This window comes from Dermacentor variabilis, chromosome 3, assembly GCF_050947875.1.
Source record: "Dermacentor variabilis isolate Ectoservices chromosome 3, ASM5094787v1, whole genome shotgun sequence".
NCBI lineage: Eukaryota > Metazoa > Arthropoda > Arachnida > Ixodida > Ixodidae > Dermacentor > Dermacentor variabilis.
Window position 1 is genome coordinate 18,766,605 of NC_134570.1, and position 18,396 is coordinate 18,785,000.

The following is an 18,396-nucleotide window of genomic DNA, read 5'->3' on the forward strand; positions in this document are numbered from 1 at the left end:
TACGAAAAGGGTTCTACTTAAATTGAGGACGACGCAACGAGCTATGGAAAGAAGAATGATAGGTGTAACGTTAAGGGATAAGAAAAGGGCAGATTGGGTGAGGGAACAAACGCGAGTTAATGATATCTTAGTTGAAATCAAGAAAAAGAAATGGGCATGGGCAGGGCACGTAATGAGGAGGGAAGATAACTGATGGTCATTAAAAGTTACGAAATGGATTCCAAGGGAAGGGAAGCGTAGCAGAGGGCGGCAGAAAGTTAGGTGGGCGGATGAGATTAAGAAATTTGCAGGGACAACATGGCCACAATTAGTACATGACCAGGGTAGTTGGAGAAGTATGGGAGGCGCCTTTGCCCTGCAGTGGGCGTAACCATGATGATGATGATGATATATTGCTGTTATATTGCTGCTGCTGTTATATTGCCGCAAGCAGAAACAGAAGTTGCAGTGTCGGCGTTGCGACCGCTGCGAAGCTCCATGGTGGGTACCGGGAAAGTCCACCTACACCAAACAAAGCTACGTGTAGCTGATGCACAAGGCTACATACACAATATATTTACACGTAGGCCAATGGTGGCCAATATGGCAACCCTATAGCGATGGGAAACACGTCGTCTTCTACATCTTCAGTGCAGCCACACTCTGGCGGTTGTTCCGTGTGGATATATTGTATGCACTGTAAAACAGGAAGCCACCCAGGAAAGTTCTAGTTTGGGACCTCCTAGTATGTACTGCTGAAATTATATGCTCGTTTTTCTCCCACTACAATTAAACTTCAAGCTTATCTTTGATACGTGGGCGATTGAGTGGACGTATAGGTTTGGGTGTGATGGGGCGTATATACGTGTGTCGACACAGTGCGAGAAACTTACTATGAAATGAAGCGTTGGCGCATCTGGGGGGGCGGGGGGGGGCACCCCTGAGAATGCCGACACGTTAGTGCTCACAGTTCTAAGCATGTAGCAAGCCTCCCCCTCCTCCCTCTCTCCCGCGAACCTGCCCGGCCTCCGCCCCTGCAAGTAGAGAAAGAGAAATCACTTTACTGAAAAGGCAGATCTAGAGTGATTAGCCTGCGTATTTTCGCCTACATGCTATACTCTGCCGGGATTAGAGATGAAAGTGGAGAAAGCTAAACCTTAGAAGAAGGTGGGCAGAAGAAAGAAGGAAAATGAAAGGGTGCAGGTCTTGTGATTTTGTCGGCATCAAAAAAAGCCGGCAGATCTCACGCGCTGTGGGAATCAATGTTGTACGAAGCAGTGTGCAGGGAGTCTAACAAGTTAACGAAATGAACATGAGAGCACCAGGACGTAGGCGGCTGTTTCATGACCTACATGACACGTATGTCATGACATTCATGTCATCACCTATAATTTATGTTCGTCATGCACTCTTGTCCTGCTGTGCCAATTTTGGTGCATACCTATTTAACAAAACGACCATGAGAGCATGAAGACGTAGACGGATGGACGGACGGACGGACGGACAGACAGACAGACAGACAGACAGACAGACAGACAGACAGACAGACAGACAGACAGATAGATAGATAGATAGATAGATAGATAGATAGATAGATAGATAGATAGATAGATAGATAGATAGATAGATAGATAGATAGATACTGTCAAAGTGGCAAATGTTTGCCAAGAAATGCTTCGCATCTAAAGGTGCCTGAGGCGACGAAAGTAGGTAATTTTATCAAAACTTGACGGTTAATGCAAAATAAAATAAAATCACAGTCTTGGTGAGACGATGTACGTGGGTCATAGTTTCAAGACCAAACTGATTGATTCATTATATTAAAACAAGAAGTCCGGGGCTTTGCGCTGTTTTGATGGGCAAGGCCAGGAACCCAGGATGCATGTCAGTGTGAAAGGGCTTCGGCCGATCTTTTCCATGTTCATTTTATATCCATGTCGCTCGTCTCTGTAAGCTGGACAATCAAACAAGATGTGCTCCAGAACATGCAGCAATGTGCGTTAGCGATCACCCAGTTACATTTCCAACAGCTGATCGCACAGTAGTAGGGCAAAAGTGGCAATGGTTTCACATTCGTGCGCTTTTACTTCAGCCAACGTGCAGCGAGTAGCGGCGCGCCGCCAAAAGTGTCATTTCGTTCCTCCTGAGCGTGCTGTGCTGTGGAAATATTTGTTCTTTATTTACAACATGCTGCGTTCGAAAGATCAAGCAGGGGTGTGTAACAAAAGCAGTTGACAAAAGAAATTTATAAAACACAAAAAAGACGTAGTGAAACAGCAGAACACAGTATAATACACAATTATAATCACAAGTCAGCCGGATGGAGCAAAAGTGCAAAGCGCAAGCAAACAGATGCGCAATATGAAAAAAAGAACTCCACCGTTTGTACCGTGTAGTCACGAACAGAAAGGTTCACAGCTTTCAAAGTCAGGATTATCCCCATCACGAAATGCTTCCAACGGTAACGCATTCCATGCTTTTAGAATCCAAGGAAAAAAAAGAATACATAAAAAAAATTGTGCGCGCACAGTAATGTTCACGAGTATGAGCATCTGTATGTCTAGTTTGCCTAGAAGCTCGGTGTGTTAAGTAAGTTTCAGGTTAAATGTTAAATTTACCAAAATATAGTGAGTGGACAAATTTCAGCCTAGCAATTGCTCTTTGGTGTTGTAAAACAGGCATGTTATTACTAGCCATGAGCGTTGACGGCGAGTCATTTCTCTGGGAAGCATTAAATATAAAATGGACCACCTTTCGTTGCACCATCTCAAGTTTCCTAATATCTTTCTCGAGATATGGATCCCAAACGACACTAGCGTAATATAATTTAGGTCTTATAAATTCAATATAGGTCAGTAGCTTTATTTCTGATGGAGCTGTATTTAGTTCGTACCTCAAGAAACTCAGCTTTTTAGAAGCGGATGAGCATGTTTGTGATGTAGTCAGCAGGATGAGCATGTGTTACCGATGGCGTTTAGTAATACTTACGACACTGTGCAGAAAATGCCATAGTAGTTGTGTCAACATGGCGGTCGATCCAGTAAGCTACTTAGTCGATCACGCATGGTGGATGCATGTAACACTCCGGAGGTGGAATTTCTAATTAACTTCTATGCTGCTAACGCAGTTTTCCTGACTCTATAATTGCAAAAGATTAAACAAGACGACGCCAAATACCGCAGTACATGTAAACTACGCATACGCAGGTATATTTTCATCATCATAATCATCATCAGCCTATTTTATGTCCACTGCAGGACGAAGGCCTCTCCCTGCGATCTCCAATTACCCTTGTCCTGCGCCAACCGACTCCAGATAGCGCCTGTGAATTTCTTAATTTCATCACCCCACCTAGTCTTCTGCAGTACTCGACGGCGCTTCCTTTCTCTTGGCACCCATTCTGTAACCCTAATGGTCCACCGGAAATCTAACCTACGCATTACATGACTTGCCCAGCTCCATTTTTTTCTCTTAGTATCAATTGGAATATCCGCTATCCCCATTTGCTCTCTGATCCACCACCGCTCTCTTCCTGTCTCTTAACGTTACACCTAACATTCTTTGTTCCATCGCTCTTTGCGCGGTGCTTAACTTGTTTTCGAGCTTCTTTGTTAGTCTCCAAGTTTCTGCCCCATATGTCAGCACCGGTAGAATGCATTGACTGTTCACCTTTCTTTTTAATTATAATGGTAAGCTTCCAGTCAGGATCTGACAATGTCCGCCTAATGCGCTCCAACCCATTTTTATTCTTCTGTAACTTTCCTTCTCATGATCAGGGTCCCCTTTGAGTGAACGACCTACGTAAACGTACTCCTTCACAGACTCTAGAGGCTGATTGGCGATCCTGACATCTTGTTCCCTTGCCCGGCTATTGATCATTATCATTGTTCTGCTCAAACTAGGTAAATCAACCCCAGACGTGGCGTCTTGTCGTCATATTGCTCTGGCCAGTTGTCTAGGAAGGATGATGGAGAGGATGGTGCTGACGCATCTAGAGACCTAGAACACTGCAAGATATACGCTGACGCTATGGCAGGCTTCCGACACGCACGCTCTTCTGTAGACAACGTCATATATTTTATCTCGTCTGTTCAGCACGAAAAAATGCCTAAAAATACTGTCAGCGGCGATGTTCCTGGACGTTAAAGGCCCTTATGACAACGTAACCCATCGCGCCATCTTGGACACATTGGGCGATGTCGGCCTATAGGTAGCCTTGTTTTCCGGTGGATTTTCAGCTACTTTGTGCAAACAGGGGATGGTGCGTCATCCCAACACAACACCTACCGTGCCGTACCACAAGGCGGAATATTTAGCCCCACTGTATTTGACCTCGTGTTCATCGACCTGGTTTATACCCTTCCGCAATCCATCCATGTGTCGATCTATGCAGACGATATATGCATTTCGTCATCAAGAGCGGCGCGTCCCCAGGTGCGCGCCAGACTTCAAAAAGCGGCCAGACTAACATTAAGTTATCTTCGAGCACGAGGTCTGGAGGTGTCCTCCGAGAATAGCTTGGTGGTCGATTTCACGCGCAAAGCAATGAAACCGTGCGTTCTCAAAATTAACGGACAAGCTATTGCCTACGAGAAGACGCACCGCTTTCTAGGAGTGATAACAGATCGAGACCTCTGCTCGAGTGCTCATATCTCCTACCTAAAAAGGAAACTAGTCATGATAACCCACGTGCTCAGATTTTTTGCGGGAAAGTCACAGGGTGCGTCTGTGAGTGCAATGCTCCACCTCTATAACGCACTACTCCTGGGTCTCCTACGCTATAGCTTACCTGTACTGGGTGAGACCGGTAAGACCAACCTCCATGCCCTTGAGTCCAGTCTGTGCAGGCTCAAGCTCCGAGAATTTGTCTTGGCCTTCCCAGGTGTGCATCCACGGCAGCGACAATAACCATCGCGCATGACCACCCTATCAATAAGCATATTCAAGTCGACGCTTTAAGGATGCACATCAGGCACTTCACCGGACTTCCATCGCATCATCTCGCCACCCTTCCTGCCGCTCGACTTCGTTCAGCGTTTAGCAGGATTATTGCTGCCAACCATGGAACTTTACCGTCAAACTTCACATCTGCAGCACGACCATTTCTACCGCTGTGGTGCCTCCATATACTCCAGGCTCTTCTTGTTATTCCCGCTATCAAAAAGAACATGGAGATGTCATCTTTCGCCCTCAAACAAGCCGTGCTTTCATCCCTACATGACAAGCACAAATAACGCATCCACGTTTACACGGAATGTTCTGTCTCCTCTATATAATAGTTCAGCTGGAGCAGTGGTAATTCCCGCAGAGTCAGTCACAATCAAATTCAAGACGTCTCGCATTACATCATCGACGGCTGCAAAACTTGCAGCTATCCATGCTGCTTTGGGTTTTATTGGTCACAAATCATCACATTCATGGTCGTTCTTTTGTGACTCGAAAGCAGCTCTCCAGTGTCTGCTGTCCTCTTTCAACCACGGACGTAATGCGCAATTAATCGCAGACATCCGATTACTACACCATCACGCAATCGACAAGGGGCACAACATCATCTACCACTGGATACCGGGTCACTGGTGAATTTCGGGAAATCACAGTGCGTATGACGCTGACCGACCGGCCCACGATGGTGCCCATATTATACCAATACCACTGTCAAGAAGAGATGCAGGCACACATCTCGCACGCGAGCTTACGCAGAATCTGTGGAACACCATGCAATGAATTCACGAACGCACGTCTCCACAGACTGGATCCACGTCTGCAACTCCGTCTTCTACCAGGGTTACCACGAGCGGAAGCAACACTTCTGTGCCGCCTATGGCTCGGCGTGGCATTCACGAACTTCTATTCCTTCCGCATTGGAGTGGCCGACAGCCCTACTTGCGACAGCTGCGGCTGCGAGGAGATGATCGAGCGCCTCCTTTGTGACTGTCCCCGTTACAATGTGCCAAGAAAAGTGCTCGCGACCGCGCTCGAAAACTGGACAATCGCCCCTTCACAGAAGAAAAAATTCGAGGACACTGGTCCAGACGGGCTTCGGCACTCAAGGCCTTAAGGGCTTTGCTGAAGTTTTTAAGGACATGCGAATTGTGTGACCGTCTTTGAATGTTGTCGCGCGTAGCATCGCGTTACTGTGTGAATTTTTGTTTTTTTATTTATTTTTCCTTTTATTCCCTTTACGCATTTCCCCAGCACAGGGTAGCCAGCCGGTACTTACACTGGCTAACCTCCCTGTCTTTCCTTCCCTTTTGTCTCTCTCTCTCTCTCTCTCTCTCTCTCTCTCTCTCTCTCTCTCTCTCTCTCTCTCTCTCTCTCTCTCTCTCTCTCTCTCTCTCTCTCTCTCTATATATATATATATATATATATATATATATATATATATATATATATATATATATATATATATATATATATATATATATATTATCGTTGTCTTCTGCCATATTAATATTCAAACCCACTTTTATACCATCTCTGTTAAGGTCCTCAGTCATTTCTTGTAACTCATCCCCAGTGTTGCTGAACAGGACAATGTGATCTGCAAATCGAAGGTTGTTAAGATATTCGCCATTGACCTTCACTCCTAAGCCTTCGTAGTTTAATAACTTGAATACTTCTTCCAAGCACGCAGTCAATAGCATTGGAGAGATTGTGTATCCTTGTCTGACCCCTTTCTTTATAGGTATCTTCCTACTTTTCTTGTGGAGAATCAAGGTAGCTGTGGAATCTCTGTAGATACTTTCAAAGATATATGCGTAAGCGTCCTGTACTCCTTGATTACGTAATGCCTCTATGACTGCTGGTATCTCTACTGAATCAAATGCCTCTTCGTAATCTATGAAAGCCATATAGAGAGGCTGATCGTACTCTGCGGATTTCTCGGTTACCTGATTGATGACATGGATGTGATCCATTGTAGAGTATCCCTTCCTGAAACCTGCCTCTTCCCTTGGTTGACTTAAGTCCCGCGTTGCCCTTATTCTATTGGAGGTTATCTTGGTGAATATCTTATATAATACTGGAAGTAAGCTAATGGGCCTATAATTTTTCAATTCTTTGACATCCCCCTTCTTGTGGTTTCCTATAATGCTGGCATTCTTCCAGTTCTCTGGGACCCTTGAAATCGATAGAAAGTTCGTATGAAGGGCCGCTAGTTTTTCACGCATTATGCCTCTTCCAGCTTTGATTAAATCGACGGGTAATCCATCTTCACCGGCCGCCTTTCCTCGTTTCATGTCTTCTAAGGCCCTTCTAACTTTATCGCAAGTTATAGAAGCAGTCTCTGTAACCTGTTCATTACTACTTCGAATGGAGGTATCGTGGCTGCTCTGGGTACTGTACAGGTCAGTATAGAATTCTTGCGCTGCTTTTACTATATCTTCGAGATTTCTGATGATATTACCTTGCTTATTTTTCAGTGCATACATCTTGGTTTGTCCTATGCCAAGTTTCCTCCTCATTGATTTCAGTCTGCGACCATTTTTTACTGCTTCGTCAGCCTTTCTCGCGTTATAATTTCGAATGTCACTTATTTTCTCCTTGTTAAGTAGTTCTGACAGTTCCGCGAATTTTATCTGATCTCTTGAGTAGGACACTTTCATTCTTTGTCGTTTCTTTATTAGGTCCTTTGTTACTTGGGAGAGCTTCCCAACTGGTTGCCTTGGTGCCTTACCTCCCACTTCAATTTCTACTTCTGAAGCCAGCCTAGTTAAGGTTTCATTCATTGCCTCTATGTCATGTTCATCTCTCTGTTCTAATGCTGCATATTTGTTTGCAAGTGCCAACCTGAGTTGGTTTGCTACGTCTTGCCCTTGCTGCGTCTAGGTTGGCCTGTTTCTTTTTGACCAGTTTTACTCTTTCTCTCTTCAAATTGAGGTGAATCCTAGCCCTCACTAACCTATGATCGCTGCACTTCACCCTACCTAACACTTCTACCTCCTGCACTATGCTGGAATAGGTAGAAAGTATGAAATCAATTTCATTTCTTGTTTCATCATTAGGGCTTTTCCAGGTCCACTTTTTGTTCCAACACTTCCTGAAGAAGGTGTTCATTATTCGCAGCTTATTCCTTTCCGCGAATTCTACCAACATCTCTCCTCGAGTGTTTCTAGAACCGACGCCGTAGTTGTCATTTGCTTGTCCACCAGCCTGATTTTTACCCACTTTTACATTGAAGTCGCCCATGACTACAGTATACTGAGTTTGCACTTTTCGCATCGCTAATTCAACATCTTCATAAAAGTGATCTACTTCCTCATCATCGTGACTGGATGTTGGAGCATAGGCTTGTACTACCTTTAATCTATGCCTCTTATAAGTTTGATTACGATTACTGCTACCCTCTCATAATGCTGTAGAAATCGTCAATGTTCCCCGCTATGTCCTTATGGATTAGGAACCCTACTCCGGACTGCTCCTTATCTGGTAGTTCTCTATAGCAGAAGACGCGGCCATTTGTCAGCGCTGTATCAGCCACACCAGTTCTTCTAACATGACCAGTGGCGTAGCTAGGTCGTCTGGCCCCCGGGGCCCTTAGCGCTTCTGTCAACTCCCGCCCCCCCCCCCCCCCGGATGTAGTCGAGGAAGGCGAGGATATCGACAATTTTCGGGTGTCTTGCGACGTATATGACACCCCCCTCCCCCCTACTGGCCCCGTGCACCCGGGGCCCACGGCCCCCCGGCCCCCCCTGTTGCTACGCCACTGAACATGACTAAGGCAAATGATATCTGAAACAATGCCTGATAGTTTGTCAAAGAGTCCTGCTAGGCTAGCTCCACTCGAGAGGGTTCAGGTGTTAAACGTTGCAAGGGTCAGTTTAAAATTAAAAGTATGCCTATTATGCCTAAGCCTAAGCTAGCAAATGCCTTTGAACTCTGTTGACGGTGTTCTTGATTGTTTAGAAATGCGTTACATACTAATGCTAGATTTCTTCTGTAGCGTACAGATTTCTAAATAACTTGCGAACTTCGTGCTTGAATTTTAAAAAAATTATTAGGTCTTTGATCACGATTCGTCTTCCTATAGTGAGTCAAGGTTTAATTAAACTCTGAGAGCTTTAGTTTCCTGTTAATATAAGGCACCAAGTTAAGAGCATAAAGGCACGTTAACCATGCGACAGAGCGCGCCTCCGTCCCAATCCAGTTCACACGCGATGCCATCGACCCATTCGTGCTCAAACGCGCGCTAGGGGGAGCAGGTGAGCGCACGTCTTTACGCGTCTCCTCATCTAGCCCGGCTGCGGTTCCGCACGGCGCGGCTGAGAGCATACAAACTTTATTCAAACATCACATGATGTTTGGGAGCGTGGGCAAAAAGCCTTGAACAGGCTTGACCGGGTCCGGGCCCCCTACAAATAGCACACGTCGAGAATAGCGCTGTCTAATATGTTACAGATTTGTAGTACATATGCATTAACAGAAAATATAGAAATGAGGATTATTGTCTAGCACAACAATTAAGACAACCATATAGAAAATATGGAAGTAATTACAAATATCAGTTTGAACAGAATATATAAAAAAGAAGAATAAGCTTACTAATGAAGTTAGAATACGGAGTTAATAGCTCTAGCTATAGTCAATAAAAAGGTATGGGTGATATGCAACGCAAAAAAAAAAAAGAATCACTTATCCAGATTCAACACTGCAGAAACGGGCGCTGCCAGCGCGTCTCATCATGCAACTGCCACCGTAACTTGTGGCGGGTGCAAAGGTGCTTTCCGTGATGGCCGGACATGCACGTTGTCTTCCCGTCCGCCTAGTGTTGGAGTTCGCGTAATGTCAAGTTTCGGATACGAGTTGAAGCGAGAGGCTGGATGGATGGATGTTATGAGCGTCCCCTTTGGAACGGGGCGCTGGGTTTCGCCACCAAGCTCTTGCTATTATACTGCCTAATGTCCTACCTAGGTCAAACAATTAAGAAAGAAAAAAAAAGCACTATGAACTCCCACAACCAAATTTTCTGATCCCCTATTGCGCACTGTGCTTTTGTGCGTCTCCGTCTTTTGTCGTTTCCCTACTTTTATTCCACCAATCCTCCAATCGGCCTCTTACCAATCCTTATTGCGGACATGTTTACTTTTCAACTGCTCCCGCTGAACCCAAGGGCTTCAAGGAGGCCAGTGGTGCCTAAATCGACCGCTGGGTAGACATCTTCACATTCTAATAAAACATGCTCCAGTTTCCCTAGCTTTACCGCAGCAAGCACATGCTTCTCCCTTCTTATATCTCGCTTTATAGGTGCGTGTTCTAAAGCATCCCGATCTCTCTTCGAAAAGTAATGAGCTTCCCTTTGAGTTATCATAAATTGTTTATTTCCTGATTTCGTTTTTTCCTCTTAAGTAATTACTCATGACAGGCTTATTTTCCATTGCCGCCACCCATGAGATTATTTTCGCTTCGCGCACTGGGGGCCTGCTTTCCCGGCTTTCTTGCCATGTATTGCACGGCTTTTTCTGATTCAAATACTATAATAATATAATAATGGAGAACACGTACCTTTTAGCAAAAACCGATACGCACAGGATCCAAATCCTCAAAATGTCGCAAAGCAACTCTCACCACTGTTTCAAACGCAATCAATGCTGCGGATACCCATGATATGACACGCTCTCGCACGTGCTCAACCACGCGGCCACGCTCTCACTTTCCTACCAAAACATGCACAGTAAAACCACTAATAGCTATTCGTTTCAACTATTAGTCAACTAATAGTTGTCCATTAGCAGTCAACTCAACTATTAGTAGTCTCGATTATTACTAATACCTATTAGTCTCTCTAATAACTCAACGTCCCATACGGTTGCACGTGTTGATCGCACGTGGCGCGAAAGGGCGATCTAACTATCCTGCAAAACCAAATGTACACGAAACACAACCGTGCACACGAAATACGAGACAAAAAAAGGAAGAAAGAAAACCACCCAAGCACAATTTAAAGGCAAAAAAAAACGGCAAACCAAAACAGAAGCAAGCTCAAAGCATGCACAAAAACTTGTGATTTAGTCGCCGCCACGGAGACCCGAAAAGGACGTCCATTCGCCACAAAATATCAAGCAAAAAAAAAAAAAAAAGTTCGAAGCGTTCCCTCCTCCCTGCGCGCGTTCATCACCCCGGCGTTGTAACCATAGAATGTGTTCATCAGCATCGAGTGAGATCTGTTCATGATTGCATTTACGCGCGTGATGTGTTTATATAAATTAGCAAGCGAATGCCTACTGCAACTTACACGATTGATAAAACTGCGAACCTTACTTCCTGTAGTCGTCTAATACTTTGCTGTCGCTATCAATGCTTCGCCTTTCGGACGAAGCCGCGACTTTTTCGTTACGCGGCACCACAGCGGGAGAGCGCCGTTCGGCCCACTCCCATTATTTGCTGCGCGGACTGCGTACACACTGCCCCACTCCAGTACACCATACTCAATGTAATTACTTAAACGATCGATTTCTTTATATAAGATGGGCCTACGCGATTGCATTTGACACGTAACAATTTCCTAGAGCGCCCGGGCATGTGTTCCGGAAAACAGCGTCTCGTTCCCTGCTTTCTTTTGTGTACGGTCAGTCTTTTAATGCGACAGCCATTATACATGGACTATCGAGGTGTGTTCGCGACGTCGGCGCCGCCGCCCCTACCGCCGATCTGTCACGTTGCATCGGCGGCGCACGTGTGGCCGTTTGGCACGTTTGGCTGCAAAAACGACGTAACCAGGTGGACTCACCCTTACGCTCCGCTCAGTCACCTTTGCAGAGGTGCCAAGGCAGTGTTATGCTTTCCGCTGATGTGATATGAGCATTGTGCACACAAACACCAGTGTTTCTTGCTGAGCGACGGGGAGCACAGTGGGCCATGGTGCGCATATGTACAAAGGTCTGAGTGGAACAGACAGTAAACTACATAGTACGAACGCCGACGGCTTTCCCTTGGAATCATCCTGTCTGAGAAGCGTGACGCAATACCAGGGTCCTTTGCTCTACTTTGCTATCACATTAAATATTTTGCTGCTTGGGCTAAGCTGCCCAATTTTTCTGGTTAACCTCCCTACGTTCCTCTCTTCGTATTCTTTACCTCTCTCTGAGATATTTCTGCTGTCAATCAATAAACTACACTTAAAAATGAAATAACCATGAATTACCCAATGAAATATTGAATTAAATTGTAGAGTTTAATGTCCCCAAACTGCACAGAGGGTTATGAAGAGCGCTGTAGTGAATGGGGGCCCCAGATTGTTTTTGACCACTTGGAGTTCTCTGACTTGCACCCAGTGCACGGTAGACAAGTGTTTTTACATTTCACCTACCATCAGAATGCGACTGCCACAGCCGGGCTCAAACCCAGTGTTCCTGCTGTTCAGTGTGTTTGTTGGCTTGACTTGCCATTGCTACTTTATTTTCTGACCCTTTGATTTTTGACTAACATTAGACCATAGAGGCTACCCTAAATTCAAGTAAATGCAATACTAACCTCTCAACTACCCTAAATTCAAGTAAATGCAATACTAACCTCTCAATGACATGACTGGTCAACTACATTCATAGCTTTAAACCAGAAAACAAATGGACAGATCACATTTCATAAATGAATGTTTATGGTTGCTTGTAGAAGGGAAGCAAGACAGACAAAAGCATGTTGACATCACCTGCTGTCCTCATATTTGTGTTTCTGCTTGACAACAAACAGCCAACTCAAAACTGTATCTACGATTTACAAAGCTCAGGTTGCATATCTGGCTCAACTATTAAGGACTGGTGTTTAAAAAAACTGAAAAAAAAAAGACAGTGCAAATAATCATACAATATTCAAAGTACATGAGACAAGAACATAGACAGAGCCCCTTCACCACTTCGTTAATTTAGAAGAACAGACAGACAAAAAGGAAATGCTAAAATTATATGCTGCAATTATTTGTAGAGAAAGAACATTTGCACACAAAGTGTGTTGCAGCCTGAAAGATAGGGGAAATATTCTTGCACAAATGCATGCTCAGCTGCTTCATTCATCTAATGATTTTTGGCAGAATTCTCTATGTATGCTTTGTGCAGATATTTGCACAACCAGTTCAAACAATGTCTCATACAGCATTCAAACACAGCCAACAATCAACAAAATGCTTCAAAAACTAGAAAGAATTACCTTCTTTAACTCAATACCATCAGTATGTATAACCACAAATTGCCTCAACAGTTCCTGCTTCGTGATCTTCAACATAGTAACCTAGCTGTATAGTATCCCATGCTTATGGAAGGGTAAATAAAGCATATGTAGTGCACTGTAATTGAAACCAATATGCTGTACCTTGGTGGCCCAACAACCTAACTCCCGACAATATTAGTCACGTTAAAATGAGACCCCATGAGCACTTATACACTATCTTTGCATGCCCTTGCAGTTCTCTCTTCCGATACGTGCAACATTATGCACAATTCAACCATAATTTTGATCATATGTGACCCTATCAACTCCCATTACTTGAATCAAACAAAAGGCTTATGCTGGTTTTATTGAGGACTTCGAATGGGCACTAACGAGCACTGCTGCTCCACAGATGTATGTGTGCCAGACATGTTCTAAAAGTATCTTATGCTAAAAATGTCCAGTTTGATAGTTCCAAGAACATCTGACTGTGATTTGCACCCAAAAAAATTATCAGATTTTTTAGGCCATCACACGTTACTAAACTAAGTAATTTTAACTCACACCTCTGTACTAGATTGCAGTACTGACATGTGAAGCCATATGGGATTTCAACCCTACCCAATCTTCAAGAGTAAACTTCATTTTACAGAGCCCTTGACATCTATAAGACAGCCAGCCCATGATCAAAATATGTATTTCGCTAGAATAGCAGCTTGGGCCAGTTGGTTTTCCATCGTGGTGTTAACAGCGCAAAACGTAGAAAGGACACAAGACGAGAAGATGACACCACAAACACTGTAGTGCTTGTGGTGTTTGTGGCACTGGTGGTGTTGTTTTCTTGTCTCGTGTCCCTTTGATATTTTGCGCTGTTAACACCAGGGTACTGATCAAAAGATACAGCGCGGCACTGAATAGAACAAGTTTTTCTTTGAAGTTACCCTTAGCAGCCAAATTACGCTCAGAAAGGTGAGAAATCAGGTAAACAAATGCAAGGATGTAGGTGATAATGTGAATATAAAAAACTAAATTCACATCTGCAATGTTTGCAATATTATGCATGTAAATTATGCCTGGAGAATCAAGCTAAACATTACGTGCTCTCCAAATTTCCTACCACACCAATACATTAGTTGCCCTGAAAAACTACTAACTTTATACTACTGCAAAGATATTTCTTTTTAGCATTCAATCCCACAGAAGTAACATGTGAACCCAACAATGGAATTTACTGATAAGGCACAGAAAATGTGGCCTGTTTTCTCTTTTGCCTGGAAAGCTTCTAGGCATACATTAACAAACTGAAAATTTTTACCAAAAGGCAATGACAAATAACAATGTGTTGCAGTTTATTTTATCTTGTTGTTCACTGTGGAATTAGAGCCCCATAGTTTTTATTCAGCCATTCAGTGCAACGGTAGCCCGTAGTGCTTGAATCTGAGGGCTAAAAGAGACAGATAATCAATAAAAGGCATTATCAGCTGTAATATGACTGATGACAGGCTGAGTGCACACTTGTCTCACCATTACGGTCAACACACTACAGTAAGAACGGTCACAAGTTTTTCACAGAAATGCAGACCACGCAAGATCAGCAAAGCAGAAGAGAATCACAGCCATAATACTGTGGCTATTAAAAATAAACAATAAAACATGGAGCAAATGCCAATGAGGATTGCAGGCACACTATTGAGAATAGCATGAACTAGAAAGCTACGCAATGAATGACACGAGTGAAGGTGGCTAAAAGAACCGAAATACATGCATACTTTTTAAAAGATGAACACACAAAGGAATATGAGTCAAGAAGCTGCAGTGGTTCAAGCAAAATGTGCAGCTGCACAAGCATGCAATTTCATACATCGCTGGTGAGTTTGATAATGACAAAAAAGGAAACAATGCTTGGAAACACACTAACAAACACACAGATTTTCTCAGCTAATGATCAAACTGGGCTATGTGGAACTGCTGCAGACGTTCAAGGGCATAAAAGCTAGAAGCATGGCGTGCTTTCAGCTACATCAGCAATCGGAATGCACCGGCAGAGTTTTCAGTCTGACAGCAAAACACAAGCAGCAAGGAACGATAATCACAATATACTTGGTAACGTTGTGGTGGAGGTAAAGATTTTTGATTTTAGCTATACCTCAATACATGAAAAACAAAACTAAGGTATTGTGTGTTAAGGTTCTGTAGGTACTTGGCACTAACCTAATACTTCCAGATGGTAAAACTCAAGTTTTATCATGACACAATGACAATACGATATATTAAAAATTGCACTCAATACAGGAACAAACTAAAAACGTGACGTAAAGGGGTAACATTATTACGTAATGTGCATTTTGGATATCGAGCTTTTGAGAATCTTCAACAGTAAGTGCAGAATGTGAATGTGAAGACCATGATATGAATTCAGAAGCCTGTGCAATCCATCAGTTCACACTTCATGATAACACAATAAAGTGATCCCATTCAGCCATCGTCCTCATATTATGTGCGTATACATCCTTCCTGCAAATTTAACATCGATGTGTACCAATTCTTAGAGGTGACAACATTTATTCTATGCCATGGGACTCACAAATTAAGAGCTGCTCACATGCTGGTGACAGAGCACTAACATTCTTCATATGATTTGCAGAAGGGTGAATTTCTCCTACTTTATTTTAAAGCATGCAAGGAATTTTTAGAATCATAGCATAGCAAAACATGTGGCAAATAATGGCTATTTTCCATGCAGTTATTCTGTTTAGTACCTTATATGAGTGCATGGCAGCAAACTACCTCATGCATTAACATTGCTTGCCAGATAGCAAAGGACGACAGTGTTTGCTAACCAACTTGGAAGCTGATTCCATAACCAAGATTCTCTCTGCAATGCCTGATTGAAAACTTAAGCTAATATATCAATGTTAAAGGTTAAAATAGCGTCTGCTGATCCAGCAATGGAACAGCTAAAAAACTTATAATTGCCCTCTCGAATAATTTGCAATAGTATGCAGCTCAGTAAGCAGTCAAATGTCACCCACACAGAAGAGCAGACGGAGCACAACAGTTGCGGTCAGACTGTAAAGGCATGCTTGCTCTCTAAGCCAAATTTTTGGCACAATGCGTTAACAGAACAGGTTCTCATTTCTTCACATGACCATTTTCCAACAAGCGCAGTCAACTATAATATGTATGAGCTTTGAAGTGCATACTATAATTGCCAAAGCCATGTTTTCACTGTCTGTGCACCATGACGAGATGTCAGCAAGCATCAAATGTGGCATCAACATTCTACACAAGCGAAGCACAACAAAAGGGAAAACATGAACTCTGAATGTGCAAGCAATGAATTGCAAAAAAGGGGCCCTTGACACTTCAACACTGTAATGCACCAGCTCAACCTGTTTCTGGGGACTGACTGCAGTGGTTGCAGTTTACTTTTGCATACACACACATAGATAAAAAATAAACTTTACAAAAGAGAAAAGTGTTATATTTGCATGTATGTTATGCAACATTCTTATACTTTAGACTGCAGTACGAATGTGCACGTTGTGCAACATTTGTAGCAATGCACACTTTTATACACAAGAATTTTTCTTTTCTGATGTGAGAGGCTATACTGCTATACATTTGAGCATTGGAAAAAAGGGCAAGCCTGAATCTTCTGTGAGATTTATTAAGCAGACTTCCCTGCACACAACGGATGCAATGTGATGCAATATCAACATGTAGTGGAGCAGAAGAGCAATACTTAAGAGACTCCAACTTCTTCACTACGCAACACCACTCACACACAGCAAAAAGGAAGCGAAGAGTGCAGAAAACTGATAGAAATGAAATGCTCAAAGGCAGCCTCTACACGTATCTTATTTTCCCAAGCATGTGGCCGTGGTTGCCTTACGTTACAGTAAATAACGCTGGAACCTTAAATTAATTTACTGTCTATTTATTAAACCTCAAAAATTCCACCTCACATTACATCCATGGTCAGTGGTTGCAGCACACTCATGCAAATACAGCCCTTTAAGTAATGATATGGGAGAATGGCAGCATAGCATGTGGTACAGCTTTTTATATGTAACAACAATGCCACTGCGAAAATCAACAAGCACAAAAGGTACACAGCAGCTACACTGGGAAGGAAAGGAAACCGGGCGTTATGCCAAGCTGCAAGTGAAACATGTCGCAGGTTCCCATCGTAGACACAAGCCCACTGGACAGTGATATTGTACATGTCTCCCATCAATAATGGGAGACCACATTTGACCAAGTCATGAAGGCCATCTGAAGCGGCCAGCAGTTGCTGCACTCGGCGTAATTCATTTGGAGACATGGACTTCTCTCTTGTCTGCCGCTGCGACTTGTGCCCAGAGGTAGGGGAGGAGGGCAACTTCTTGGCGGCTTGCACCTCTGAAGTCCTGCAGTGAGCAAGGAGTAAAACACGTTGTGGGGCTAGTTGGTGCATAACTTCATAACTGTCCTGTCTGTATTCCTTCTTTTGTGTCGTCAATTTTGGCGCTTATTCTATTGTAAGTGAGCAAGGAGCATGTGTGAGACAATGCTAGGAGTTATTCTGCTCTTGCCTTGAACTACCGTTGACTCATCATAGCTAAAATTGTGAATAACTTCCAATATTTTACTTGGCTTGCCATGTTTTCAATGCATTTCGAAGCCACTTATTCCAAAAAGTTGTTAATTAGTATTTGGGGATCTTCAAGGTGGAAGAAAGCCACAAACAGATTGTTTGAAGACATTCATAAAACACTATTAATCAAGAAAAAGTGGCAGTTTAGCTCAAAGAACAAAGCGTTGACAGTGAAAACAAGGTTTAACATTGTGCTTGGACTCTTTCGTTTGGGTCCTCTACTCAGGGATTCAGCCACAGGCATGTTTGCTCTGCAGTCCAACAATTTCTTATGGAGTCCAATCAAATACCCTGTTAAATTTGTATCTTTTCTTTCATCATCATCTTAGTGCTTTTCGAGTAATGATTATTGATTCTTGCCACTACTATTTCTTTCATTTTATCATGTAATTTAACTTCTCAAGACGAATTGCTCTATAGAAATTCTGAATGTTTATTTGTGCTTATGACATGGAATAATCCATCTATTTCCTGGCCAATCCTCCGTAGTGAATATGAGCCACGAGTTGAATGGGCAACGACAACTCTAACTACTACCCTTTTCTTGGTCAATCTCTCATAGTAGGTATTAGCCATGAATTGAATGTGCAACAGTAAAGACTCCTGGAAGGTGTAAGAGTTGGGATCAGGCATGTCAAAAG

At 43.3% G+C, this 18,396-nt stretch overlaps 2 protein-coding genes across 4 annotated transcripts in view; both read right to left on the minus strand.

Annotated features, from left to right (window-relative positions):
- Nep2 (M13 family metallopeptidase neprilysin 2) overlaps window positions 1–5,836 on the minus strand; it is a 190,306-nt gene extending 184,470 nt beyond the window's left edge. Inside the window, exon 1 of the mRNA XM_075684366.1 lies at window positions 4,769–5,836. Coding sequence (XP_075540481.1) covers window positions 4,769–4,869 — 101 coding nt within the window. The 5' untranslated portion in view covers window positions 4,870–5,836. The remainder of the gene's footprint in view (window positions 1–4,768) is intronic.
- Window positions 5,837–12,548: 6,712 nt separating this feature from the next.
- The window catches only part of dati (zinc finger protein datilografo), a 107,600-nt gene continuing 101,752 nt past the window's right edge, over window positions 12,549–18,396 (minus strand). For all 3 annotated transcript variants that reach the window (XM_075684375.1, XM_075684377.1, XM_075684378.1), the window contains one exon: window positions 12,549–17,528. The gene's annotated coding sequence lies outside the window, so the exon portion shown is untranslated. The remainder of the gene's footprint in view (window positions 17,529–18,396) is intronic.